The 27,616-nt window shown below is 42.9% G+C and overlaps 1 protein-coding gene across 1 annotated transcript; it reads right to left on the bottom strand.

Annotated features, from left to right (window-relative positions):
• Window positions 1-26: 26 nt before the first annotated feature.
• On the bottom strand, window positions 27-27,070 carry B4GALT5 (beta-1,4-galactosyltransferase 5). The gene is made up of 9 exons (XM_024750189.1): window positions 26,977-27,070; window positions 18,589-18,723; window positions 8,609-8,722; window positions 7,512-7,636; window positions 6,407-6,523; window positions 5,590-5,777; window positions 4,734-4,856; window positions 1,775-1,876; window positions 27-641 (listed from the first exon to the last, which is right to left on the bottom strand). Exons 1-9 carry the CDS (start codon window positions 27,068-27,070, stop codon window positions 494-496), a joined length of 1,146 nt encoding a protein of 381 aa, XP_024605957.1. The 3' UTR covers window positions 27-493.
• Window positions 27,071-27,616: the final 546 nt, after the last annotated feature.

The raw sequence follows: 27,616 nt of genomic DNA, 5'->3' as shown, positions 1-27,616 counted from the left end.
GTATTTTTTTTTTTTTTTTTTTTTTTAATGAAACCAAAGAGAACACCAGAGATGTAGAAGAATGGTTGTGTGGAGTTGCCTTTGCTCTTCCTAAAACACAGCTGCCCTGTGGTGGGTCTGCCTCTTTGCTCTGAAGGGAAAGAAGCTCCCAAGGCCATTCGTGGCGGGATGGTGGCGGATCACAGTTCCGGTTCTGCAGATTGTGGAGGAGATGGGACGTCAGGGCAGAAGATGAGGGAGAAGAGCAGCAGGACAGACGTCTGTCTTGTGAAAAGAGCAAGTCAGGTCCCGGCTGACTCCCTCAAGCCCAGTGGGTCCAAACGGTGAAGGCGTTATGTGCGTGTGCTCTGTTCACATTTTTTCCTTGAACCCTGCGATCCCTCATGGATCCACACTGGATTTCTGTTTTCTTCCTCTGTGGAGCCCCGAGACATGTCGTCAGGCTGCTTTCTTGGGGGCGGTGGGTGAAGCAAACATATATTCTCCCCTCGTCTCAGTACTCGGTCACCTGAGCCAGCTCGGGTGTCAAATTGACAGTAATGTTTTTATACAAGGCGTCATATGTGATGTTTGCAAAGTAGTTCAAGTTGTTGAGGCCGTCCAGCCCTTGCCGTTCTTTGGACTTCCTCAGCAACGCATACCTGTTAAGCAGAGAACAGAGGGGTGGGCTCTGAGCGAGGGTCCAAGCTCCTCACGACACGGACGGGGCAGGGCAGACCACAGGAGGCGGCACAACCCAAAACGATGTTCCTGCCCCACATGGCGGGTGACTGGCCGTTCAGCTCCTCCAGGCTACACGTCATCATTAGAATTAGAAACGTGTCCTATTTCATGCGAGGTGTTTTACTTACAGCATTATTTCATTTAATGTCAGCTCCTCCAGGCTACACGTCATCATTAGAATTAGAAACACGTCCTATTTCATGCGAGGTGTTTTACTTACAGCATTATTTCATTTAATGTCAGCTCCTCCAGGCTACACGTCATCATTAGAATTAGAAACACGTCCTATTTCATGCGAGGTGTTTTACTTACAGCATTACTTCATTTAATGTGCCTGCCCCTTTGCAGATGAGGAAACCAAGGCTCTCAATATTAACCGGCTTTCCCAAAACCACAGAGTGGGGAAGTGGGAGGTAAGCTGCTAAACACATGGGATGAGAAAGTTCAGTCTGTATTCAGTGCCTGCTTACTCCCATGAAAAGAGTTCACGCAGCCAGATCGACTGTCTAGAGAATAGTGCTCCCCACTACTAACAAAAGACACAAAGAGCCACTCCTGAGGACGCAGAGACGTACTCCGCCCACATGCCCCGCTCAGTCCGATCAGGAATTTCTTTATTGAACGTACAGAGGGTAATAAAGCAGCTGCAACCACGCAAACAGAAGCTGAGGGACACCCTTCCAGAACCAGAGCTTGCAGAGAGGGTGCCAAACTTTTTGTCATGTGACTGTGAGTTACACAGAAACCTTTACCGGAGTGGATTCTTCCCCAACTCCCTGAAAGCTACAGAGGAGACGACAAAGCTTAAGACACAGAATGAGTGATTTCCTTAAAAGATCTTACTGTCAAAAATGTTCACCAATGGTATGATTTTGCCCCCAAACGCCTGCCTCACGCTTAAATTAAAATATATATAGGAACTCTAAAAGAGCTGTCTGAACAAGACCCTGGAGAGGAGTGGGGAGCAAGACAGGAGCTGCAGTGCTCGGGGACACCTGGAAATGCGAAGTATACAGGATATTTGTACAAGGAATAAATAAACTGCACCAACCTTCCAAGAAACTGGACTTCTCCGCGGTGGTGATGAGGAATGGACTTGTACTTCCCCGCGTCACCTTCTGGCCGACTCACAGAATAGCCTGCATTCTGCACTCTGTCCAAGACAAAGAGGGTGGGCTTTTGGGTAAAATGATCAAGTCCCATAGGTGACCAAACCTATCCCGAGGCTGAAGGACCCCAAGCTGAACAACAGAACTTCTGCATCTAAATATTCATGTTGCTTCCCCTCTGGATAAGTTCACGGTTTTAGAAAAGAAGTCTACAATACAAAAACGTTTTGAAGAAGGAAAGAAATTTGAAATTCAAAAAGAAATTCAAAATTCTTGAGGTGTGACACAGGGTCTCAGTGACAGGTACAACCACACTCCCTCTGGGCTGGCTTGTTTGGGTCCTATCAGAAACATGTTCTCCCCGGTGGGCACACCTGTCTTCCACGACCTACTACAGAGCAAGTCAGCAAAGTCAGAGTCACCGTGTGTCCCCCCCTAGAGAGACCTTATGTCTCCGCCCACCTCCCCCATCACCAGGGAGATGAGCTAATTTATGTGATGTCCTCCGATATAGATGTAAAACTTCACAATTTATGAAGTCACCATGAGGGGAGAAGAATTTAGAGGAGGTGTTCAGGATATTTATTCTTAACATGATAAATATAAGGTTTCCCAGGCTGGGTTTACTGGAAACTTGATAGGACTCCAAGAAATACTCAATACATGGGGTAGACTTTGGATATCTATGCGATATTTATGATCATTTTCATATTTCAACATCCTCCTCGACTCCAAATTATACTCTCATTTTCATATATAGTCAGCCCTCAGTCTCTGGGTGGGGGACTGGTTCCAGCACTGGGCCCACAGGTATTAAAATCTGTGGATGCTCGAGTCCCTAATGTAAATGGCATAGTATTTGCATATAATCCACTCACATCCTCCAGGATACCTTAAACCAAATCTAGCGTACTTATCATACCTAATACAATGCTATGTGAATAGGTGCCAGCATGTGGCAAATCCAAGTTTTGCAACTTCCTGGAATTTTTTTTTTTTAATATTTTCATTCCGTAGTTGGTTGAATCCTCAACTTCAGAACCCATGGGTATGGAGGGCCAACTGTGTGAAGATGTGTTCTCACTCTCATTTGATAAATATATATGAAATGCCTACTGTGTGTTTGGAATTGTGTGGGGCGCTGGGGAAAACCAGCTGTAGGTTCCTGCTCTGAGGGGCTCCTTGCTGAGCTGAGGAAAGAGCAAGACGAGAGTTATGGCAGATATCCTGGGGGAGCTCAACTGGATTCAAAAACCAGTCAAACTTAGTTAAATGTCTGGAAAAGCTGTTCATCCTCACTAGGTTCCTAAGAAACCCAAGTTAAAAGGATGAGATGCCACTTCTACCTAACAGACTGAGAAAGAACTGTCTGGAGCTGCTTTGCCTAACAGCAGCCACAAGCCACATGGAGCTACTACAGAGCTGAAACACGGCACACATTTAAAAGGTTGTTTACATCCAATGTTGCTGGTGGTGTAAGAAAATTTGTACGCTAACGTGCTGTTGGTCAGAATATTTTTGCAATCTTTTCTGGAGGAAAATGTGACAATAACTATCAAAATTTAAAAGTGCATTTACTTCTTGGGACTTCCCTGGTGGCGCAGTGGTTAAGAATCTGCCTGCCAATGCAGTGGACACGGGTTCGAGCCCTGGTCCGGGAAGATCCCCCATGCCGCGGAGCAACTAAGCCCGTGTGCCACAGCTACTGAGCCTGCGCTCTATAGCCCGCAAGCCACAAGTACTGAGCCCGCATGCCACAACTACTGAAGCCCGTGTGCCTAGAGCCTGTGCTCCACAACAACAGAAGCCACCGCAGTGAGAAGTCCTCACACCGCGTCAAAGAGTAGTTCCTGCTCACTGCAACTAGAGAAAGCCCACGCACAGCAACAAAGACCCAACACAGCCAAAAATAAATTAATTAATAAAAAAAAATTTTAAATAAAAAAAAGTGCATTTACTTCTTGACTCTGCAGTTCTGCAACTAGGAATTTAATCTAAAGATATATTCGCACATGTGAATAAAACATGTTCAAAATTAAACAATGTTCATCAACAAGAGAGGATTAAAATAAATTGTTGTCTATCTACATACAGAAATACCATGCAATTGTTAAAAATAATGAAGTGGCTCTCTAACATGGTTGGAAGGGGAGAAAGGATGTGTCTGGGTTGTTTATGTATGAATAGAAAGAAGTCTATAGAAAGAAACAGCTTGTTCAAATGGCTACTTCCTGGGAAGGAAACAGGGTAACAATGGGGATTAAGACTTATACTCCCTGGCTTAGACACATCTGTATCATCTGAATTTTTACCCGAAAATATTATGTTGTATTAACAACCAACACACCCTTTCTTTTTTTAAAGCTGAGATAGAAAGTGGATACAAGGTAGAAATTCTTTCGGTTATTTGTTCCTTGTTGGGTTACTATTTACTTACTCTGTAAAAATACTACTTTACACTAATCACACACAGGATTGTTCATACAAACTTACATAATACAAGCCTTAACTGATGGCATGGATAAATCTGTGTACACATAACAAACATCTGACCTCTGGTTTGGGGAGGTTTCAGTAAAATGTGCTGTGAGTGTAAAGTACACACCAGATTTCTATGATTTAGTCAGAAAAAAATGAATGTAAAATATCTCATTAATAGTTTATATTGATTACATGTTGAAATGGTATTATTTTGGATATACTATGATAAATATAATTTTAAAAATATTTTTATTAATATAATAAATTAATTTCACCTTTTTCTTTTTTAACCTTTTTAAATGTAGCTACTAGAACACTGAAATTTACATACATGGCTTAGTACATCATATTCCTATTAGACAGTGATAGTCTGGAGAGTCTAAGGTAGCATTTCTAGCAGACATCAGAAGAAGGTAGTACCTGTTCCACAGGTCGTCATCTTCTCCACCCCAACCCCAGAAAGCATTAGGAAAGCCATTGATTTTCCGAAACTGTTCCACGGTTAAGCCGCTCACTCCACCAAAGAACTCAGTATAAGGAAGCCTAAAAGGAGATGTATGGTATCAATCATCTGTGCATTAAAGGGTGATTTTTTTCCCCTAGAACAGGCCATCTCACTGGAGAACTAAGTCTCAAGTAAAACAATACTCTCTGTGCTACTGCCCTGAACCACCTGAAACTGTTTCCTCAGGACGAGACGCATCAATCTGAGTAGCTAATTGAACTTTTTCCTAATTGATTATTTTAATAACAGCTTTATTGACGCAGAATTGACATACCATATAATTCACCCATTAAAAGTGTATAATTCAATGGTTTTTAGTATATTCATGGAGCTGTGCAACCATGGCCACCATCAATTTTAATTAATTTCATCACCCTCCTGAAAGAAGCCTTGTACCCACCATCAACAGTCACTCATTTCCCCCTATTCCCCTCAACCCTATGCAACCACTATTCTCCTTTCTGTCTCTACAGATTTGCATATTCTGGACATTTCATATAAATGGAATCATATAACATGCAGTCTTTAGTAGTTAGCTTCTTTCACTGAGCATAATGTTTTCTAGGTTCATCATGTTGTCACATATATCAGTACTTCATTCCTTCTTATTGCCAAATAGCATTCCATTGTATGGATGGATATACTACATTTTGTTTATCCATTCATCAGTTGATTGCCATTCAGGTTGGAGCTAATTGGATTTTGTCATCTCTGCATCTCTCACCATCCTTTTAGATTTAACCTCTTTAATTAAGGGGAAATAATACTCACAGATACATATACTTATCCAGTTTAGTTGCAAAGTGCCTTGGCATCTGTCCACATCCATAATAGTTACGATCGCTTTCTGGTATATGATCCACATCATGAAAAATAAGACAGTCCCAGTCCAAGTCCTTCATTGCTTCTTGAAAACCCACATTAAAAAGCATGGCTCGATTAAAGGGCTGGGTGCCAACCTAAAAGAAGCAGACCTTTATTTTTAAAAGGACTCTTGAAGAACAATCTTTGCTGCCTCAGCCCTGCCTAAGGGAGAGCTTATTGAGAGATCCTGGGCCAGAAGGGAGGTGGGTCCTGCCCAGCTCATCACTGACTCACAATCACTTGACCTCTGGCCTTGACTTCCTCGGAAATAAAAAGGGGTGATAAAGATAAACCCAAGCTCCTCTCTCCCAAGGCTGTTGTAAAGGCAGACAGTCAGCCACGTAACAGCATTTAGAAGGGTACCCAGCCCCATATACGGAAGGAAGAACAACACTGCCATTTCGACCTGTGGCTCCTTATCTTAAGGGGAATTTCCTGGGTCTGGAGCCTAAAGACAACACTTAAAGCAGCTCTAGCGAAACCAGCCCACAAGAGGCCTTTGTTCAGGGTAAACAAAGTTCCAGGCTGCACTCAAATCTGCTGATATTGAGCAACATCTCAAACCAGGAGCAGGACTGCTCTCTGCTCCCCTTCCTGCCGCAGGCGACTCAGTCGACTGTGAGCTTTCAGTTTTACTGGATCTTTACACGAAGGATGCATTAGCCTAAAGCTCTCTAAACTGCTGTCTCAGAAGAGAAAGAAGAGAGAAGAAAGGACCACTTACTTGCTCCACCACATAAAATGCAAACTGTAGGCGCTGGCGTTGGAGCATGGGAATCAGATGTCGGAGCAGGACCGGGAGGTGCTCATGGCGGTTCCGGAAGGGGATAAGGATTGCCACCTGCAATGGGTCACAGCAAAAGAGGCCGTCCTGTTAGTCCCCTCATCTGTTGCTTTGCAGCAGGGCACTTCTGCAGAATCGGGGACCAGCTCTTGGGGAGTTCTGGGAGCTGTCTTATCCTCAGCTTCTCTAAATAAAGACCTATCGTGGCAAGTCGACCCCTGGAAGTAAGTGGACCTCGTTCTTACATGTGCCATACCATGTACACAGTGGGCCTGCAAATGAATTCGAGACCACAACCCAGAGAAAGACATACATTCATATTCACTGTGACCCAGTACACAAATATAGAGACACACAACTAAAACACGCTTCACAGAACAGTACTTCCCCTTAAAACATGCAATGCACTTTTATATATATACATAAATTTTTTAAATGCTGCTCATTAAATTGATTTTGCAACCCAGTGATGGGCTGGAAACACTGATCTGTTCCAGACATGCTTTGATCACTGCTGCACCACAGCATCTCATAGGGCTGGCACAGAACAGGCACTTTACTAAATACTTGTTGAAAGAATGGACTTAAGCCAGTGCCATAAGCTTGATCCACACTACCGATGTCTCCTGATTAGAGTCACGCAGAAAAAAACTAAACAATTCTCAGTGTCAGGCTAGATAACTCCACTTTTTATTCCACTAGACTCACGGCAACAATGCCAAATAAGGCATGAAGCACTGAATTTGTGAAGATGGCTTCTGCAAATGTGTCACAAGAGACCTACCACCCCCTACCCCCTGCTTAGCCAATATTCCTGTAAGGAAGAAAAAGGGTCCTGGCTCAGTCATCAGAACAATGTGAATTTCCGTGGCTACAGAAGAGTCCTCAGGGAAATCCATTCCTTCAGTATGTTCCCATCAAATGCAAATATTTTGCATTAAGTAGTAAGTAGGGTGCAAATTACAAAAGGTCAGAGTGAAACCCATGGTGATTCAGATGATGGCAGGTAGGCTTCCAGCACTTGGGGTCTGACCTCACCCCCTACCTTCCATCGAGGAATGCAATCCGATGGCTTCCAGTGACCTCCGAGCTTGATGGTTGGGTCTTTAGAGAAGAGTTCATGGATGGCATCCATTCCAATTTCACTCATGTTTATGGCTATGGGGCCCTCTGAACAGAGGAGGGAAAAAAGTAATAATTAAGAGGCCAGAAAATGGTAGAGTCTTATTTCTATGTTCAGGGTTGTAATCTCTGGAGCAGTTCAGTGCTTTTTCAGTGGGTTGTGTTTTTAACAGGGATGGGGGTCCCTTCCTCTGCTTTCCAACTCATTGCATTTCAGCAAATCACTATTACTATTACTGTGTAAAGCAGCAAATCAAGAAATTGAGCCTTTGAGTTCTCTTTCTGCCAAGGGTGTACAGCAGCTGAACTTCTGAAAATGGAAGGAGAAAAGTAGCTGAGCTTGGCACCGTCGCTGTGTGCTCCTGAGGCATGTATAGACACACTATCCCAATTCATTGATCAGTGACCCCGACTGGTCACGTCCAAACTCAGAACTCTCATCGTCTCAGACTCAAGTCCAGAAGAGGACTGTCCAAGAAGCCCCAGAGTCCAGAAAAGGTGTAACAATATATTGTCATTGCTTCAGATTATAGATGAGATTCTAAGAAGGAAAGGAAAGGAAAGGGGAAGAGGAAGGGGAGAGGAAGAAGAAAAAGGAAGAGAAAGAAAAGATCCAAGAATTTCCTAAACTAGCACTTTGTTAAGAAAATAACTTCCCTCATAGCGAGCAAGTCATATAATCAGTGTGAGATTTATACTAAAAGACAAAGCTGGTTGCCTACACTTTCTCTAGGACATCTTAACAGACCCCGAGTTACAAAGGAGGGTGGCATGTGTAAAGCAAAGTGAAAAATGTGGTAGAAAATGGCACCAGGAACACAGGCCACCCTACAGAAGTGCTGAAGAGGAGCCAGGGCACAAGTAACTTTCAGAATCCCTGTTCCCAACGGCCGGGAGGCGTTTACAATCTCTGTGTAAGTAGACATATCGACAGCTCAAGAACACTCTCCCTTTTAGTTTACTCAAATAAGAAGGCATCAGTTTTAAAAGCAGAGGAAGATAAGCAAGAGCTCTACTCACTCATGGAAGGGAGCCTTTCGGGGCAGGTATGGTTTGCAAAGTAGGTGAAGTCTTCAGGAAGAAAAGTTGTGGTTTGTAGGAAGGTTTCGCTGTGGTTCAAGTCAAGAGGATAATCTAGAGAGGTAAGAAAAACAAGGCAACTCAGACTGGTACATGTCATCACTCCTACAACTCTTCGATGCCTACCAAAGGAGTATTTTTCTTAGATATCATCTTTTGGGGAGGCAGGCCGCTGGCCTAGCTCTTCAGCTAAAATCTGAACCTGTCAATAAAAATGTTAACCAGATGATACTAGTTTACCAGTGTTTCTATTCTTACTGTTGTTATAGCTTTATATGCAGGCAGTTCACAGTCAAATAACCTTACAACGTAATTAAAAAAAAAAAAACACAGGGCCCCCTCCCATGTCTTTCTCTAAAGGAACCGCTCTCACTTCCTCACCTACTACCTCAGTATTTATCTCCATCAGCCTGCACACCCAATCTCGATGCTTCGGTTTTAGGTCCATCTGTTGACTTCTCACTGCGGGAGCTGAAGACTGCGCTCCCTCCCTCCCCTGCCCCCGCCACACACATACGCTTTCCATCCTCCAGTCTCCCTCCAGTCAAATAATGATAATCGTGGTTAGGACAACCTTCAGTATTTATATTATGACGATTCGATAAATACTCGCTGTAGCTGAGAAATGTGGAAAGTTATGATTACTTTTCCTTTCCTGAATAATTATTTTTTCCTGGAGCGACTGTCTTGTTTTCCTGTTTGCTTAGTTTTATGTGAAATGATGACAACCTGACGTCATGCCCTTTGCCACTTCATTTCCCCTGAAGACACAGGCATCAGGTCTTCCCTCAATTTCCTCTTCCTTAAGAAGGTCCAGCACCTCCCGATCCACTCCAGTTTGGACAGGCTTTCCTGGGAGCCTGATGTGCACATGCTACTCTGGGATCTCCCTTCCTCAGTGTCCTGGGGAGTCCCTTCATCTTCCTACAGTATCGAACCTCAGTTTTCCTAAGTTCAGCTTCTCCCTTGTTCTCACTTGGTAGAGCACATTCTTCCAGTGGCTTCCTAAGAAGGGGGAAAGGGCAGTGATTTTGAAACCCTGTATAGCTGATTATTTTCATTCTTCCTCAATTGATACACGGTTGGTTGGTTTTATAGAATTCAAGGCTGGAAATAATTGTAAAGGTGCTTTCCCACTGCCTTCTAGATTCCCCTGTGCCTGTTAAGTCCGAAGCCATTCCCATTCTTTATCTTTGTAAAAGGTGAAGTAATTTCTTTCTGGAAGTGTAAAGAACTTTCTCTTCAGGAAATTTCATACTGGTGTGCCTAGCCCACCGTGTTGACCTTTTGGGGGGCTTTTAAAGTTTGGAAATTCATTTTCTGTTCTAAAATTTTGGGGTGAGGAGGAGGTATTACTGTGATGATGATTTCCTCCCTTCTGTATTGTGCTATCTTTCTGGAGAACAGAAAATAGGACTCAGATGTTGGACTTCCTGGCCCTATAATTTTCTCATCTTTTCTAACTGACTTTCCATCTTGCTATTCTTCTGCTCTACCTTGAGAGATTTCCTCAATTTTACCCAGTCCTTCTTTTAATTATCATTTTCTGCTGTTAGAGTTTTTATTTCAAAGTGTCCCTTTAATTTTCTGAATGTTCATTTTTTTTTTCAATGTCTTGTTCCATGTTTGCAATCCTTTTCCTCTGACCCTTGAGAACATATGTGATAGTTAAGTTTTTTCCTCCCAGCATATTCTGTTTCTTTCAATTTGCTGCTTCTTATTTGTTTGGTCTCTGGCACGATGATCCTTGGCCATCTGCTAATATTTAAGAGTGGGGAGCGAAAGCTAACTGGAAGGGTCTGGACTGAGGTTCTTCACTGGAGGGTGTTCTGGCCAAAAGTTTGGTTTAGAAACCTCCAGTGTCAATATCTTTGGGTCTTTCCTCTTGGTCCAGTCAGGTTCCCCAGAGAAGTCTATTCTAATCTCCTGCCAGAATCATATGCTCTTTGCTGCAAGCACCCTAAAACTGAGGAAGAGGAAAAGGCTAGGGTACCCTAAACCAAGCCAGGTCCCCCCAGTTGAAGGACCCTCTATTTTACCATCTCTGGAGGTTATCAAGTCTCTAGTACTTTGCCAGGACGGGGGGAAGGAATCTGGGTATCTGACTGCTTTTTAAACAGCTTTCAACCAACTTTTATCTTAGTTGCCACCTTTATTCTTATCTCCAAAAGTACTTGATGTTGCTGATTCCTGAGATTCTGAGGGATTCTGGGGTATAAACTGCAGTGGTTGCTGGCTTTCCTTGCTGCCACATTAGCAGTCAGTTTTCTTGGGTCCATTAAGTCCTTTATCACTGGTCCATCTGCTTTCCAACTTCCAAAATTTTTTGCTGTGGTCTCCTTTCTTGTTCTCCTTTTCAGGGGTATACACCTTTAAACACACACACACACACACACACACACACACACTCTACTGTCATTTTAGTGACGTGTTAAAGAGTAAAGCAGAGGCCTTTTTCCTAGGGGGAGGGATGAAGGGGTCCTCCAACCTCTTTGTCTTTTGACAGATAAAGAAAGTGAGGCGCCTATACACAACTCGTACAAGGAGACCTGGCCAGTGCGTAACAGAGACCCGACCGAACTCTTTCCATTACACTGCGTTAGTTTTTCAGAGTATGAAAATCTCTTTCTCCAGTCCTTTTGGATTCATGCTGATTCTATGAAAATTAAAACTTCCTATTCCCATTCACTTTGCACCCTGGAATTCTAGAATCTTCAACATGGATAGTTTTTAAAAAGCACTATGAAAAGGCTTCCGAGAATCAAATGGCTAATACAGTGAGTCCTTTTATGCAGACACATGGCTGCCTATTCTACAAGTACTCGGAGGACGAAACTCAATGAGAGGCAACTTGAAGAGAATTTGGAGTCTCTTTTTTTTTTATATTATGAGTATTTATTATAAATATGGCTGAATACAAGGATTCATATATATATAATAGGTTTCATATCATCTCGTAAATACAATAATATTTAAGTCTCTTAACAGGGCAGGAAAGGGACAGAATGCTCTCTGTCCTTTTTAGTTGCAGCTTTCCTGAAAAACAATAAGCTTGCATTTATATCAAGACATAAACCAAGTCAGCATGAACACTAAAGGTAAAATTACATTTACACAGAAATTAGCCCAAAGTCCTCAGTTCACACATGCAAATCCATCCTAAGTCCAGCCCTTTCTGAAGGTATTAACATTTCAAAAAGCTACGTCAAGAACCTCCAATGCTAATCATTACTCCGGGTGATTCTCATTTTGCTTAATTGTATACATATATATACACACACATATTTTTTTGTCCATAAAATGATTCTTTTTAAGAAAAAAAATTAGCAGTTTTCATGTGTTCTAGAAAACGTGTATGTCTGTGATGTGCGCATGTGTGGAGGGAGAAGCTGGTTAGAAACGGCATCACAAAAATTATAGTCATCCTTATCAGTTCACTCAGTCCCATGTCAAATATACAAATCAATTTTCACTGCAAAGTAAAGGCGCTGTTACTGTGGAGGATTCCTGGACTGAATGTCAATATGATGACATAGTGTGAGTGTGTTTCGTGTTTGGTAATTGCAATCACTGTTGCTTCTGTTGTGGTCATCCATTTACAATGCTTGGTGTCAGTTTATTTATCTCTTGTAAAACTAAAATACAGTGTGTGTGTGTGTGTGTGTGTGTGTGTGTATGTGTGTGTGAAATAAATACATACATACATACTTTTTAAGGGAAAAAAAAAAGAAACGGCATCACAGTAATTAGGCAAAGAAATTCCCAGAAGTATTACAACAGGCATTTTCATAAGCAAATCAACAAAAACAGAATAATAATTCTGGGCAAAGACAGAACCAAGCCTTAGAGCTACAACCTAAGTAGGGAACAAGAAGTTAAAAAAACATGTGGGAGAGGAGACAAGACACCGTCTAACCTTAATGATCCTACTTTGGGGGTCTGTTTGGGGACACAGATAAATTCCTTTCTACTTCCTTCCAACACTGATATATATATAATAGGCCTGGTAGTGAAACTGTACAACCCAGATTGGGACCTGAACCCACTGTCTTTTGTCTTTTTTTTTTTTGGCCACGCCCATAGCATGTGGGATCTTAGTTCCCTGACCAGGGATTGAACCTGCACCCCCTGCATTGGAAGCGTGGAGTCTTAACCACTGGACCACCAGGAAGTCCCATGAACCTACTGTCTTTTAACAGAGATCACACACCTAGTCTCAGGACTTACTGAAGCTCAGGTTATGTCTCAGCACAGAAATTCAAATTCAGTGACAGACAAAGTGATAGGTAAGAAGTGGATTTGTTTAGAGATACACATTCCATAGGCAGAAGAATGCAGTCCATTGCAAAAGGCGAGAATGGCCTTGGAAGAAACACACACCACAGACAGAGGGTGGACCATCTCAGAAGGTGCGAGGCCTCGAAACATGGGGTTGTTGTTAGTCTTTCTGAGCCGGGTAACTTCATAGGCTAACTAGTGGGAGGATAATTCCAACTTTTGGGGGGAAAGGGCAGAATTTCCAGGAATTGGGCCACTGCCTAATTTTTGACCTTTTACGGTCAGTCTCGGAACTGTCATGCGCCTGTGGGTGTGTCACTTAGCTAATGTATTACGGAGAGTATATTATGAGGCTCAAGGTCTACTGGAAGTCGAATCTTCCGCCATCTTGGACCTAGTTGGTTCTAACCAGTTTATGTCATATCCCAAGGGCTATGTCATTCTTTTAAAGGTTGTGCCCTGCCCCCTTCCCTCCTGTTTCGTTAGCAGCTAGCGTGAAACAAAACACCACTTATTCTTTTCTTCTGGTTACTAAATTAGTAATGTCATTTTTAAAAAAGAAAACCTGAAACACACAACTCCTAAGTGAAAGTCCTCCATAACCTTGCCCTACACCGTGGAGAACACCCACCCCCAACAAACACTAATTTCCTCATTTCTAATTTTAAATTCTTTACATAAAAATTTAAACAAAATCTACCTTTCCACTAGTAGTAGAAGCCTTTTAAACTGAAAGCGGCAGAGGAAATTAATTGCTCACGACCTGGTAAAGCTGTGCCTGGTTATTGTGGAGTCCTAGCTCTCCTCCAGCTGCCTAGAAATGGGAGGACTATACTGTATACTCTCTTCAGGGGTTCCAAACACCCATTTCTCTCTCTTTTTTTTTTTTTTTGCACTACATGGGCCTCTCACTGCTGTGGCCTCTCCCGTCGCGGAGCACAGGCTCCGGACGTGCAGGCCCAGCGGCCATGGCTCACGGGCCCAGCCGCTCCACGGCATGTGGGATCCTCCCAGACCGGGGCACGAACCCGCGTCCCCACTGCACCACCAGGGAAGCCCCAAACACCCATTTCTTAGTCTTCTAAAGCACGACCCTACTGAATGAGGGAACTGCTGAGAGAAAAAGCCAGCCTGCTGAATTTCTATGGTCACGGTTTTACTTTTTAATTTAAATCTAATCCATTTCGAATCAGGACATGTTCTTCCAGCAAGGGAGGTAGACGGCAAAGAAGGCAGCTGCTTTTACATTTATAACATGGGACCACAACAGACATCCTTCCTACCTGGAGATTCAAATGGCCTGCTCGGTCAACTTTGCTTTACATCAGTGGTTCAGCAGCCTTGGCTGCATACTAGAATCATCTAGGAAGCTTTTTAAAAATCCTTATGCCCAGGATATACCCCAGACTAATTAAATAAGACCCTCTGGGGGTCGGGGGTGGGGGCAGGGATCAGCATCTTGTAAAGCTGCCCAGGGGAGTCCAGTGTGCTTCCAGGTTGACACGGCTACCCCAGTCCACGGTGGTGGGAAAATTCTGCTTTATCCCTCAAATTACCAAATCCAGCTGAGCAGGGACTGAAAAGTGCTGACTAACAGATGCCAGGAAGAATCACTACTTTCTCCTCCCATTTGAGAAAAGGCCAAACCCTTGCCTCTCTGACTGAAAAAAAGTGGAAATATATATATATTAGAAAGATGCCATCAGGACAAGCATTTGTAAAATATAAAGAATTCGCATTCTTCGAGAGTTAGCTCGCTTAAGGCTGACCACCTGCTGGGAGAGGAGAGGAAGAGACAACTATGGGCTGAGCAGGCAAAAACCAGAGAGAAAGAGGTTAAGAAAGAACATCGACCTCACGGAATAAAGTATGAAACGTACTGGCAGTGACTCTGTTCATTTTATTTGCCTACGACAACAGACCTGTTTTGAAGGATGCGGGCAACAGGATACTTTCCTGAGTATGTGACCAGAAGGGGACTGAGGCCATCAGCACGGGGAGGTTTGTGTGCATGTGCACGTGGATACAGAGGGAAGAAATCTCCCTCTGGATAAAAGTGACTGCGTAGAATGACACCTGGAAATTCGTACTTAAGAATGAGAAACGCCAGGCCACCCAACCACTCACCTCAAATATACAAACTAAGTGGCTGGACTGGATGAACCCAGGAATTCTCTTCTGATGCCAATATTCTCTTGAGCGTCTGCCCCCGGTGCTCTGGGTAAATTTTACAGGAATCACAATTTCACATACCAAAGGCTTTCAGTGACAAGAAGTTTCTCCAGGTCATTATTTCAGGCTTAATTCCAGGTCACAGTCCTGGTCCCTCAAAGTACTTTCTTTTTAGGCAGTAGCCATTTTAGCTTTCAAGGATAAAGAAAGCTAGCATTACTTAAACGACACACTAGCTTTTTAGCTACCCTTGGCCTCCTGAAGGCCTTTGAACATGGGTGTGTGCCACAGCACTTTTTTTCCAGAGCGGGGCAACACAGTTCATGAACTACCTCAGTCCAGGCTACTCTTACCAAACCCACGGTGCTCCTGGCAGGAGTGGCCGGGGTCAGCGGTGGTGGTCATCTGGCTATCTCAGCAGCTTTAGGCCCCAAATGCTCTTTCTGACTGTGCTAGGCAGAAAATTACTTTGAAATGAATAAAAATAGTTGGTTTTTACTGGATAACTTCCAATGAAATGATGTTTCCTCTTCAACACTTACTCACCAAGGATGTGCCAATAAAATAGAAGCCAATCAAGATGGTAATCTCAGAACTAGGTTACAACACTTAAAATGTGTTTTCTTGTTAAATCTATCCACTCACACACTCAAAAATCATTTACTCTATGCCTCCTATGTGCTAGGCAGTGTACCAGGTACCAGGGGTAGTACAAAGGCAACACAGGCAATGAGGAGCGCTGCTGGGGTTCAGAGGTCAGCAAGTCCCAACCCCACTGCTGCAGAGAGTCCTATAACTCCGACCCCTTCATCCCTGAAAGGGGGACACAGTCGTTATCTTTCTGAGCTCTTGTGAGGAGCCTATGAGACAATGCAAGCAAATCATCTACCCCAGGGCGTTTATGCTGACGGAGCGGAGCCAGCAGCGCCAGGATGGTGCCACTGGAGAGCGAGCAGATGATGGTAGAACTAATAAACCTGTTCCAAGGAAGGGTTCTGTGGAGGGCTCTGAGCCCTCAGATGACAAGTGTCCGTTAAGAGCTACTGATGGGAAAAGGAAGATCAGCACAGTGGTGAGCTCCGAAGCAATGATTCAGTTTCAGATGGCTTGTTCAAGCCTACTGAGAGCTAGCATGGATGGACTGGAGAAGGGGGACAAAAAGAGGAAGAAGAGCAAAGCAGCGCAGTGAAGGGCACCAGATCTCCCATTTTCACCAGCTAGCCACTGAATCGCTATTTTTCCTTTGGTTTTTACTTTGGGCCACAAAGCTGGGTTTCTGATTCCCCTACAGTAACTGTTTTCATGTGAGATTAGGGTCATTTTTGGATGGAAGAAGGGCTGTAGTATTTACAAGAAGCCAGTTTATTTTAGATCTGGCTAAGTGATCTGTGTTGTATGGCTGTAAGTTTCTGGATAATGGTTTACAGTCTCTGTAGCTGTCTGTGGAGAGCACTGCATCATTAAGCCTGTATTTGTCAGCACTGACCATCTTTTACTCCTTTTCCCACCCCATAAAAAGTTTCTGGCAATAGCCCCTCATTCTGGAATGATGTGACTATGAATTGGCTTTAGGCCCTGTCTTATGGGTTACTGGAATTGAAACCTCACAATTTTATAAAAAGTTGTGTTATTTCACGGGTATTTTTCCCAACTTGCTGTATAATTTTATCATCATAGTTCCTTTAGCAAATTTGAAAGAGTTCTCATAGCCAAGTTAGAGTTTGCTTAACCAAACTAAGGATAAGCCTATTACAAAATCATCAAGAATAAAGATTCCAAGTTAAAAAAAAATCATCTACCCCATCATAAGCAGGCCCCGACAGCAAAGACTTCCGATTTATGAGGAAGAGAGACACATTAAACACAAAATGAATGATTAACTAGTCCAACCAGAGAGATGCTGGGAAGAATTATTTTAGAGTATGATGATTTGAGGATAAACACATGCAAATTGAAGTAACAACGGGTCCCTGGATAGGCCTTCCAAGGGCGCAACTCACTCTCTGCTCAACTTCCAGGGACAATAACCCCTCAGGGAATTAGCATGATCTGTGTTGCAAGACCAGCAGTGGTGCAGGGATGGAGACCTGCCGCGCACCCTCTAACTTTGAGAGGAAACAGGTTACCTCGCCAGTGACCCAGAGAGAAGCCCCAGCAACCTCTAACCTTGGAGAGGCATGAACACGTGTACTGGGTAAAGGTCATGACAGCACACATGCTCCTTTATCTGGAGTGATACAGGGGAAAGAGCTCTGAATGGCGGTCAAGGTATTCCCGAGTTTTATCACCCAACTAGAAGCAGGTTCGGGCAGGGTTTAGGGAAAGTCACATGACCAAGCCACTCCAACACCCCCAAGATTACCTGTACATGTGAAAAATGGAAGTAACAAAATCCTGCCTACCCGATGGAGCCATATCCGAGTCAAGTGAGACAATGTGTGTGGGATCATCTGTTAAACCGAACACCACACAGGATGAATCAGGAAACAAAAATCTGCTTGGCCTTCTCCCTTGACTTCAGGAGCTGCAGGGACTCCTCTTCCAGGTACGGTACAGAGCTCAGGCAGCTTGTCCCGTGAGGCCACAATTTGGCTGAGAAGCTCTGAGAAGTTGATCGTTCGCTCTTTGCGAACAAGAAGAAAGGAAGTAAGTACCAAAGCTTATGGGTTTGCTAACTGTAGTGCTTGGTTGCTGCTAAACTGGCCAGCAGGACAGACTGATAAATTAGGGCATGGTCAGTTCTTCTCAGGATTTAACTTCCCTTTCAGAGGCAATGCTTTCTCTTGATATCCCAACACCCCAGAATAATTCTCACTTGCAACGGTTGCAAAGCAATTTCACATTCTACGGTGAGCTCTGGACAATCTTAGAACTTACTACAGAAGAAAAAAGGATTGATTTGGAGGAAAGAATATTTTTAAAAATATACATATTTTATAATACTAGGCTTGAGTGAAATCACTAAGAAGCCACAGGGGAAGCACATTAGTCCTCAGTTAAAGAAATAAGTGGCAAATCATGAATGCGAAGCAAAATGAAATCTCAGAATCTATTTTCTAAATAAAAACCATCCCTGGCTGGAGACTGGAGAGGCTTCACGACAGACCCATTTAACCATCTGGAAATACTTCCTCTGTTCACTTTTTGGAAGAGTTAAAAAGAGAGACATAAAAAAGACAGCCTCCTCTCAAAGGTGAAGAACTTGCTATGTACAGTCTTTTGTAAAAGTAGTTAAAGTGAAAACCACAATTCGGGAACAAGTTCTTACAATATAATGTCAGGCAAAGCCATCTAACCTCGATGTTCTTTTCCCCTCTTTATATACTTAGTGCTTATAAGATAATAAAAGTTCCAGGTAAAAGTTCCAAAGACTGAGGCAGAAATGTTCACTCCTGGGTCCATCATTACCGCTTAGCTGAACTCCTGGGAGGAGGCCCTCTGAGCAGACCACCTCTTTACTAAAAATATACCTGAGTCATTCACGCTGCTGTTCCTCTTGGCATAAGCGCTCCGAACCACCTGCTCGTAAACCTGAGCGCCGATCGTTCTCATGTTGTCCCGGATGAGAATGCCTTGAGCCTGCATCATGAAGAGGTAGGTGTTCACTGCAGGAAACAGATGGGGAGGGAAAAGAGGTTAATTCAAAAGCAATCAGTAACATAAAACACACAGAAAACCCCACATAACTTTGGGTTTCTTTCTTTTTTATCCCCTTTTCTTTTTGAAACCTCTTTCAGCTCTAAAACCCTACAAATGCTGTAACTTCTATTTTCCATACTGGGTTCTACGTTTTCAGGACACCAATATTCCTTGGGTAGCTAGCAGAACTTAGGGGTATTTCTGTCCATATTCAGCAGTTTTAGAAAAACCATAAATGAAAAAAAAAATTATATTCTACCTGGTCTTCAAATACCCAAGCTGTATTCTAGCACTGTTATGATCAGAAAGACCTTTATGGATCAGTTAAAACATTCTGAAAAAGATCTCCGCTCTCTTTAAGTTCACATTCTCAATACTCAATCGCTATTCTCAGAGAAAGGAAACCACCAATTGCCCTGCCTTCTGGAAACACTTAGACGTAGGTCTGGTCCTGGCTATCTTTCGAAAGTGGTGATGAAGGTTCCAGCTATTTTTCTTTGCTTTATTTGGAGAGAAGAAGAAAATAACGGAAGAATGTTAGCAGTCCTCACTACCCACCCACCTCAGCCCCAAAGTTCAAAGCAATGGGAAAGGAGCAGGGGGCTTGGTCCAAGTGTCAGTTAAAACATATTCCCTTCACGATACATACATAAATATCCAATCATTATGTTGTGCACCTGAAACTAAAATAACGTTATATGCAAGTTATATCTCAATAAAAACAAAGCGAAACAAAAAACCTCCATATTCTTAACAATATTAACTGCCCAATCATCGTCATCTTTGGAAACCGATCTCAGGGGTGGCACATTTATAAGTCTAAACTCTGGCGTGTGCTAGGGATCATCTGAACACTTGACAGACCTCTAACCAGGCCCCAGGCAGGTATGCAGCAGAGAGGCTGGGCCACTCCTCCAGACTCAATATACACAGCCTCGGGCGGTCCTGGTTCTTCAGCAAGACATATTTTGCGGACACTGTCTCATCATTCTTATCACAGTGTCCTGCACATAATGGGCAGTAAATAACGACTAAATGGATGAGGCTTAGAAGTCTATTTACTTTATTTCAAGCTATTGTGTGTGGTGCTTGTACTTGTGATGGGGGTGCGGACAGGGACAAATCAAATGGCACAACTCTCAATGTGGAAAACATCAGGTGGCCCACATTAAACGGGGACATAAACTCTTTCAAAAGATTTCTAATCATCTCTAAGATAAATCCAGAGCCGTAAAATAATTAACAAAAGAAATCACTGTTCAGAATGCTTTTAGAAATGAGTGAGCAGGTTCAGATTAGGCCCGGCTGTGACTGGAAGACAACTGCATGCTTAACTCCTGGCACTGGCTGAGAATAGATCAGATACAGTGTTTACTCTCTGTAGCAAGAAAAAGTTACAGGAAAAAAAATTAGCTTCAAATCCTTAAAGAAAGTACCATGCTGTGAAGCCTCTGAAAACAACAGTAGCATCTCATTTTCTATTTACAGCAGAGAGCACTGTGCCCGGTCATAGTAGGTAGGTAGGCAGTTAAGCCTAAGATTTAAACTTCTTCCAATATCATATTTCTAATATGGTTCTGTACTATATTTTTTGATCACTTAGACTTATGTATATTATACATACTATATTAAATCTTCCTTCTATCCCCAACATACTACTTAAACCAGTTGTCTTCAATAATATAGAAACAAATATTTATTGAACATTGTGTGTAAAGCTGTCAATTAGGCACTGCAAAAAATACACTATCTCTTTTCTCCCGAATTTCATCTTCTCTGAGCTTCTTATCTTCTACACTGTAAAGGGCACTGTTGTTAGCCCCTCTTTTAAAAATTCCCTCCCTGGGCTCCCCTGGTGGCGCAGTGGTTGAGAGTCCGCCTGCCGATGCAGGGGACACGGGTTCGTGCCCGGGTCCGGGAAGATCCCACACACCGTGGAGCGGCTGGGCCCGTGAGCCACGGCCGCTGAGCCTGCGCGTCCGGAGCCTGTGCTCTGCAGTGGGAGAGGCCACAACAGTGAGAGGCCACAATAGTGAGAGGCCCGCGTACCACAAAAAAAAAAAAATTCCCTCCCTTTCTTAGTTCTGTAGGATTCCTCTAGGGCAGTTCTTAAACCTTTCCCTGCCTATTGCCTGGAGAGCTTTCTGAAGCCTCCCACCCCCAGAGACCCTGATTCAGGAAGTCTGAGTGCGGCCCGTGAATTTGCACTTGTAACAAGCTCACAGGTGATACCAGTGTGGCTGGTCAGAGGACCACACTTCCAGAACCAAGGCTCGAGGGAGACTTCAGCTACCTAATAAATAATAGTGAGTAACATTTATTGAGCACTTAATTACCTAATTCTTTATCTCGTTTAATCCTCATAACCTAAGAGGCAAGTAATACTATCCAACTTAGAGTCAACTTCTAGGCTTCAGTTTCTCCACCCTGCTTCACCAAGGTCACTGAGGGATGGATTTGAACCAGGTGGACCTACGCTCTAACCACTGAGATTAAGAACTTGCTCATCCATATTCCAGCCACAACCTGTCCCTCAAAGATTTCACACACCCAAATGACTTAAATGATTGCTCTTAAGGAGATAGCTCTCAAGTCTTTATCTCCTACACAAAGCTGCCAGGTGGATCTTTCTTTTCTGTTTTTTTTTCTTTTCTTTTTTTTTTTTTTTTTGTGGTACGCAGGCCTCTCACTGTTGTGGCCTCTCCCGTTGCGGAGCACAGGCTCCGGATGCGTAGGCTCAGCGGCCATGGCTCACGGGCCCAGCTGCTCCGCGGCATGTGGGATCTTCCCGGACCGGGGCACGAACCCATGTCCCCTGCATCGGCAGGCGTACTCTCAACCACTGCGCCACCAGGGAAGCCCAGTGGATCTTTCTTAATTACAGATTTAGCCACACTGCTCCTCAAAAGCCTTCTACGTCTCTTGCCTGCATGCCTGGGCTTCTGTTGATCTGCAATGCTTCTGCTCTCCTTTCTGCCGTCCAATCTCATTAATCCTTCAAACCCCAGTTTATATAATTCTCCAGTCTTCCCCTTCTAGAATTTCTGTGGTACTGTTAAAGATTGTCAAAATTTTGCCTTTTGTTTACATTTTGTCTTAGTTTGCTAACAACTGTCTCGTGTGTTAGTCTTGTCATTCAATTAACAAATTCACACAAACCACGTATTATCAATGCCTTTTCTAATTATCCACAGGAATTAGCACAAGGCTGAAAAAACAAAAGGCTGAAGACATAAATTTTGCCAAACAAAAGAAAATAATCACAAATTCAGACTCGGGGTTGGATGGGATTTTAAAGAACACTTTTCAATACCTCCTCATACACCACCCAAAAACTATGCCTTCCAAGAACACAGAATCAGTAAGTAAAATAAAGCCATCTTCAAAGAAAATTCTACTTTGGGTTGGGCCCAAAATGTTTTCCAGCCACTTTTACCCACTGGTTCTCAACCTGCCCCTTGACAGAACAGTAAAGTCCCTTTCCCACACTTCAGATATTGGAAGACAGGCATTTTCAACCTCCCCCCACCCTCACCTCTACCCCACCTAACCTCCTCCTGCAACCCCATGCTAGATAGCCCCACTTCCTCTGTGAGCCCCCTGCCCTTGCCATCACCACACCTTCCCTCCCCATCCTGGCTGCTGTCCTCTGAATACCCGCCCAGTGGTCTACACTTTGACAAAGAGTGGTGCCCAGGCTGACAGTGGTCCAGGTGCAGTCTGATGGGCCCAGAAACAAGCAGAGCTACCAGCAGCCCTATTCCATCTGTTACCAAAGCGCTGTCAACTAAAGCTCCCTCTTGGAGATGCAAATGCGCCATAACTCAAGGCCAAAGAGATCCTACAGGGGAGAGGCTGAATAATCTAATCCACCATTTCCCAAACCAGCCCCTTTTCCCCCACATAATATAACTAGTAGCATCAAGTGGTTCTCTGCAGAACTCACTTTGGGCAGTTCTGTTTTGGGTATTTTTATTAATGGAATTTAAAGCTTCCACTACATGGTAGATAATCGATCGAGAATTGCTGAGTGTTGTTAGCAAATAGCAGTCACACCATATTACTGACTCACATTAAGCTTGCTAGAGGCAAAATACTCAATCTTTTTAGCTGCTAAGCTACACTTCCTCTGTTCTGTGCTCATGCAGTTGGTTATAGAGATCAAACTGTAGGACCTTTACAAGTGTCCCTATTAAAAGTCTTGTTACTAAATTTAGCCCATGGTTCTGGCCTAAACTAGGAAGTGTATATGTGCGCTGCTTTCAATCTAAATGATCTCATTTAAAATTCACATCTTTGTGAAGTAGATATCATCTTGATTTCCTATTTAAGATAAAGATGTAAAGTCCTCCAGAAGTCATTTACCTAAGGTCACATGGTTAGTGAAGTCAAAAACAGAGCGAGGTGAGGTTAGGTGTTCCATATACCACTTTGATGAACGTTTCTTTGAAAAATGGTACTTTCCAATAATGTGTTCCTGATCAACTGTAGCTGAATCACAGATTAAAAAAATTTTAATTGGCACATGGTTGTTAAATCCTTAATTGTGTCAACAAGTACCTACGGAGCCCCTACTTTCCTGTGCGCTTTTTATTTTTTTACACACAATTCTAGGCCACCGTGGGCCAAGGATGAGCAGGACGACACAGAATAAGGTACAGACACAATTAAATAAGAAGGTATAATGCAGTGTGATAAATGCTAAAATAACATTTACTACAAATTCAGGCTTACCAGTAGCTTTTTTACACTTTCACGAGAAATGGTAATTATTATCCAGCCCCTGCTTCTAGATTGAGGCATCTCTTATGATCATAACTTAGCTGAGAAAAATAAGCCCCATTAAGGTTTACATAATTGGAAATTTCCGTCCAGATGCCAATGTAAGCAGCCTTGGGCCATGGCTTTAACTGGAGAGTTTCCGGGAGCAAAGCACCGGGCCTCCTAACAGGAAGGCAACCATCTCCTCTCTCCATCAGAATTCCAGTCAGCCTCCCTATCCCTACGAATCAAGTAACACGATTTTCACTTGAACACACACATTAATAAATGACTCTGACTCATAAAAAATTCCTCACTAGATAATGAAATCTGACATTCCCGATTAGGAGCAGAATCATTTGACACAACTGAACCCAGGAGGAAATGACAATTAGAAGATTCTATGTACTTAAGAGTTCACAACTTGTTTTAACCTAAACATGTGTATCCTTGTTTGTTACATCTGGCTTGGTAAGCTAAAACAGCATTAAGAAGTAGAAAAAGAAAGCCATTCCTTTCCTGACCACTGTCTAAAATCTGTCTTAACACCAACACCCAGACACTCCTGGCTTTATTTTTCTATTACACCTTTTCTTATTTGTCTTGTTATCACCCTCTAGAATGTGAGCTCCATGAGGGCAAGGATCTATGCCCCTGGTGGCTAGAACAGTGTGTCTGGAACACAGAAGATGCACAGTGAACACTCGAATAAATGAGTATCTAAGTCGGGACAATGAACAGTGGAGACCTCTAAACTCAGCTGTGCCCAAGAAGGCGTGGATATGGGATTTCAAGCCTTTCTCTCTCCTTTATGAGAGGAACTCAAAATGCTTTGAGTTAACCAGCTTCATTGCACGAAACTGTTCTTAAGAAAAGTTCAGCAATTCCTTTTCACCAACTGAGCAGAGCTGCCAAATAGATTAGCTTTTCCCTAAAAATGTTCTCTGGTACTCTCACTCTTCATGAAGTTGTTTGTTTTTTTAATCTTCCTTAATATAACGCACAAGTTTATCCAAAACCTTGTGCAATATTATTTGTAATAGGAAAACAATGGGGAAAAAAGCTAAATGTCACCCAAAGGAGACTGGTTGAATAAATTACTGTACACCCACATGGATGGAGTACCGTGAAGCTACACAAAAGAATGAGGAACCATTCAAAATAGCTCCAAACTGGCAAGAACCCAGACGTCCATCTATAGTAGAACAGATTAAAAATGTGTAGCCTATTTGAATCTTGGAAAACTATACAGCAACCAGAAGAGACAAACTGCAACTATATGTAACCACATGGATGAGTCTCATACATCACATGGAACAAAGACACCAAAGGGCACAGATAGCGTAATTCTATGTACACAGGGCCCCAGAAGAGGCACGACTAATCTGTAGTGTCAGAAGCCAGGGAAGAGTTATCTGTGGAGCAGGGGAGGAGGGTTGGAAAGGAGGCTTCTGGTCATCTTTTATTTCTTGACCTGGATACTGGTTTCATAGGTATATTCATTTTGGAAAAAGTCATCAAGCTGCTCACCTACTTGTGCACATTTTAATATGTATGCTATACTTCCATAACATTTACCAAAAAAAAAAGAAAGAGGAAAATCTATGAACTAATTCCCAGGATATATTGTTAACTGGAAAAAAGCGAAGAGCAATAGTGTGTGTGTGTGTGTGTGTGTGTGTGTGTGTGTGTGTGTGTGTGTGTGTTATGCTGGCTGTTCAAGACATAAGGTGACATTTTATACACATATTTTTATAGGAAGAAACGGGAAAGGCAAACCAGGTAAACATTCATTATACACCTATTGTGTGCCAGGAACTACCCTTCACTCTGTGAATAAAATGATAATTATAAATAAGCTACAGATCTTGTCACTGTCTTCAGTCAAAGAGCCAGACAAGGAGACTGTAGCCAGTGCTGTCTGTAAGGGGGAACAGGAGAGTGGCTGTAACTCATATAGTGACGCGGGGGATCAGAAAATACTCTCAAGAAGAGGTGACTCTAGGATATGGTCTTGAAAGAAGAGCGCTGAAATAGGAAAGGGAAGAGCAAATGAAGGGGCACAAAGGGAGAAAATACATTTGAGGAACTAAAAGCAGTCGGGTATGGCTGGAATGAAGGGTACGTATGGCCAAAATGCAAGGACGCGGTGGGGTGGGGATGGAGTTAGAAAAGCAGAGGGGCGCAGGAACACAAAGGGCTTTATGTGCTATACTTAGGGGCGTGACATGGAAGAAACAGTCCAGGATCAGATTTCAGGTGGGCCAACTAGTAGGAATCAATCAAAACAAGTGAATACACCCCTACTCAATTTCAGGGCTCCAGATAAAAGACTGAGCATTTTAGTATCCAGACCCAAGTTCCTTAAAGGGAGAAACTTCTTTGGATGAACTGAATAAGGTGCTGTACGTAGAATCCTATTTGGTTACTACAAGCTGGGTGACAAATCTTACCAAAGACTGTATTTTCGCTCTACATGAAGCAGCAGGAGGAATGCCCTGTCTGCCAAATCTTGGAGCAAGCAGGTGGAGTGAAAGCCATCAAGATATAAAGCCAGTACTACTGATACACAGCCGGGGAGAGCTGGGGCAGGGGCGGGCAAAGGTGGGCCTGGCGTTCAGTGGGCCCATCAGAGTAGGTGTTCTTTCCCGGGATTGACTCACATCTGGTATCTTTGTTCTGAACACCCCCTACAGGCCAAACAATGTATGATTTCTAACAGGGTCAAGTACATTCCAGGAAAACAATGGAACAAATCAATGGACCAAGGATTATACCCCATTCACATTCATATGATTTCAAAATAAAATAAAGGATGGGGAAAGGGAGAGCATATAAAGGGAACAGACGTAGAAAAGGAATAAATAGAAGAAAACAGGAAGGCTGCTCACTCTCTCCTCCTGCCCCCATATATAAAATACACCAATGAGATATAATAAAAATCAAGGGGAAACAACGAACAGAATATGTCATAGGAATGTTGAAGTTTGATTTCTGCCATGCTAGAATATCTGAAAAACCTGCATGGCTTTTTTGGACCAATATTTTCTGAGAAATACCAGAACCTGAAAAATAACTGATCTCCCCAAATCAGAGATTATCAGTGTTCACTGTTCCGCACAATAGGTGTTCCGTAAAGAATGAACCCACTTATTCTGCTTATAAAGAGACAGATTCCTGTAAAAAGCAATGCATTTCTTGAGTCCCCTATGTGCCAGTGCCTTTCTAAATACCTTCTGCGTTATCCCATTTCATCCTCACAATGAACGGAGAGGTAGGTCATTACTCTCATTTTATAGATGAGGGGACTGAGGTCTGGATATAAGTAACTATTTGGAGCCAAGATTTCCCAACAGGTCTTTGTTTCCAGAGTCCAGGTTTTTAACAAATATGTTCTATCATCTCCCAGGTTCTGGATGCCCAGGAGTCCTGTGAACCCACAGCTGTCATCACCACACTCTGCTCGCTGATTCCTTTCATCTGAATCTTTACCTTGAACTCATACATGATTGGCCTCCAATATTCCACTTCAGTGGTGGTGCCAATGATCATGGTATAGTCTGGTACATCCCTAGAATTTTATTAAAATTTTATCAGTTTGAAGCTTTAGTATGAATCACAAATTTCTGCATTTCAGATCTACTTAAAATGTTGGATACTCATACTATACAGAGAGAGATGAAGACCCAAGGTGTGGGTACACAGTGACAAACATTGAAGAAAAAAAGAAAGCTGTTTGGGTTTTTTTTTTAAGATGCAAGGAATTTTTTGACAATAAATTTACACCCTTCGGCACATCTATTTTAACGTTCTGGAGCAACTGTGTGACAATTTTCACACTCCTCTGTACGAATGCTTTCTGGTGACACCTGTTCATACTAAGCTTTAATGGCTCTTTTCGTGGATTTTCCTGATATCATCCCACCCCCAAGATTAGAACTGTCTTGACTCTTTCCCAGCTGATAAACTCTTACCATGACCCCTATAAATGTGAGCCTATCTCTTCCAGCAGGCTGGAAACTCCTCACGAGTACAGACTGTCTTACTCTTTTTTTTCATCTACAATATCTGATAAACAGTAGACACTTAGCTACTTAT

The sequence above is a fragment of the Neophocaena asiaeorientalis genome, unplaced genomic scaffold (genome assembly GCF_003031525.2).
Source record: "Neophocaena asiaeorientalis asiaeorientalis breed wild unplaced genomic scaffold, Neophocaena_asiaeorientalis_V1.1 scaffold606, whole genome shotgun sequence".
Taxonomy (NCBI): Eukaryota; Metazoa; Chordata; class Mammalia; order Artiodactyla; family Phocoenidae; genus Neophocaena; species Neophocaena asiaeorientalis.
Note: the sequence above shows the minus strand (reverse complement) of the source record. Positions and strands in the feature narration are given on the sequence as shown.

What these genes read in the sequence shown, in the direction of transcription:
- B4GALT5 (XM_024750189.1), bottom strand. Translation starts at nt 27,070, where the DNA reads ATGATCATTGGCACCACCACTGAAGTGGAATATTGGAGGCCAATCATG. An exon ending in GAAAGGAATCAGCGAGCAGA is followed by an intron (nt 18,724 to 26,976) that starts GTGTGGTGATGA and finishes TGTTTCCTGCAG; the next exon opens with TGAACACCTACCTCTTCATG. An exon ending in GAAGTCCAGTTTCTTGGAAG is followed by an intron (nt 642 to 1,774) that starts GTTGGTGCAGTT and finishes TCTGCTTAACAG; the next exon opens with GTATGCGTTGCTGAGGAAGT.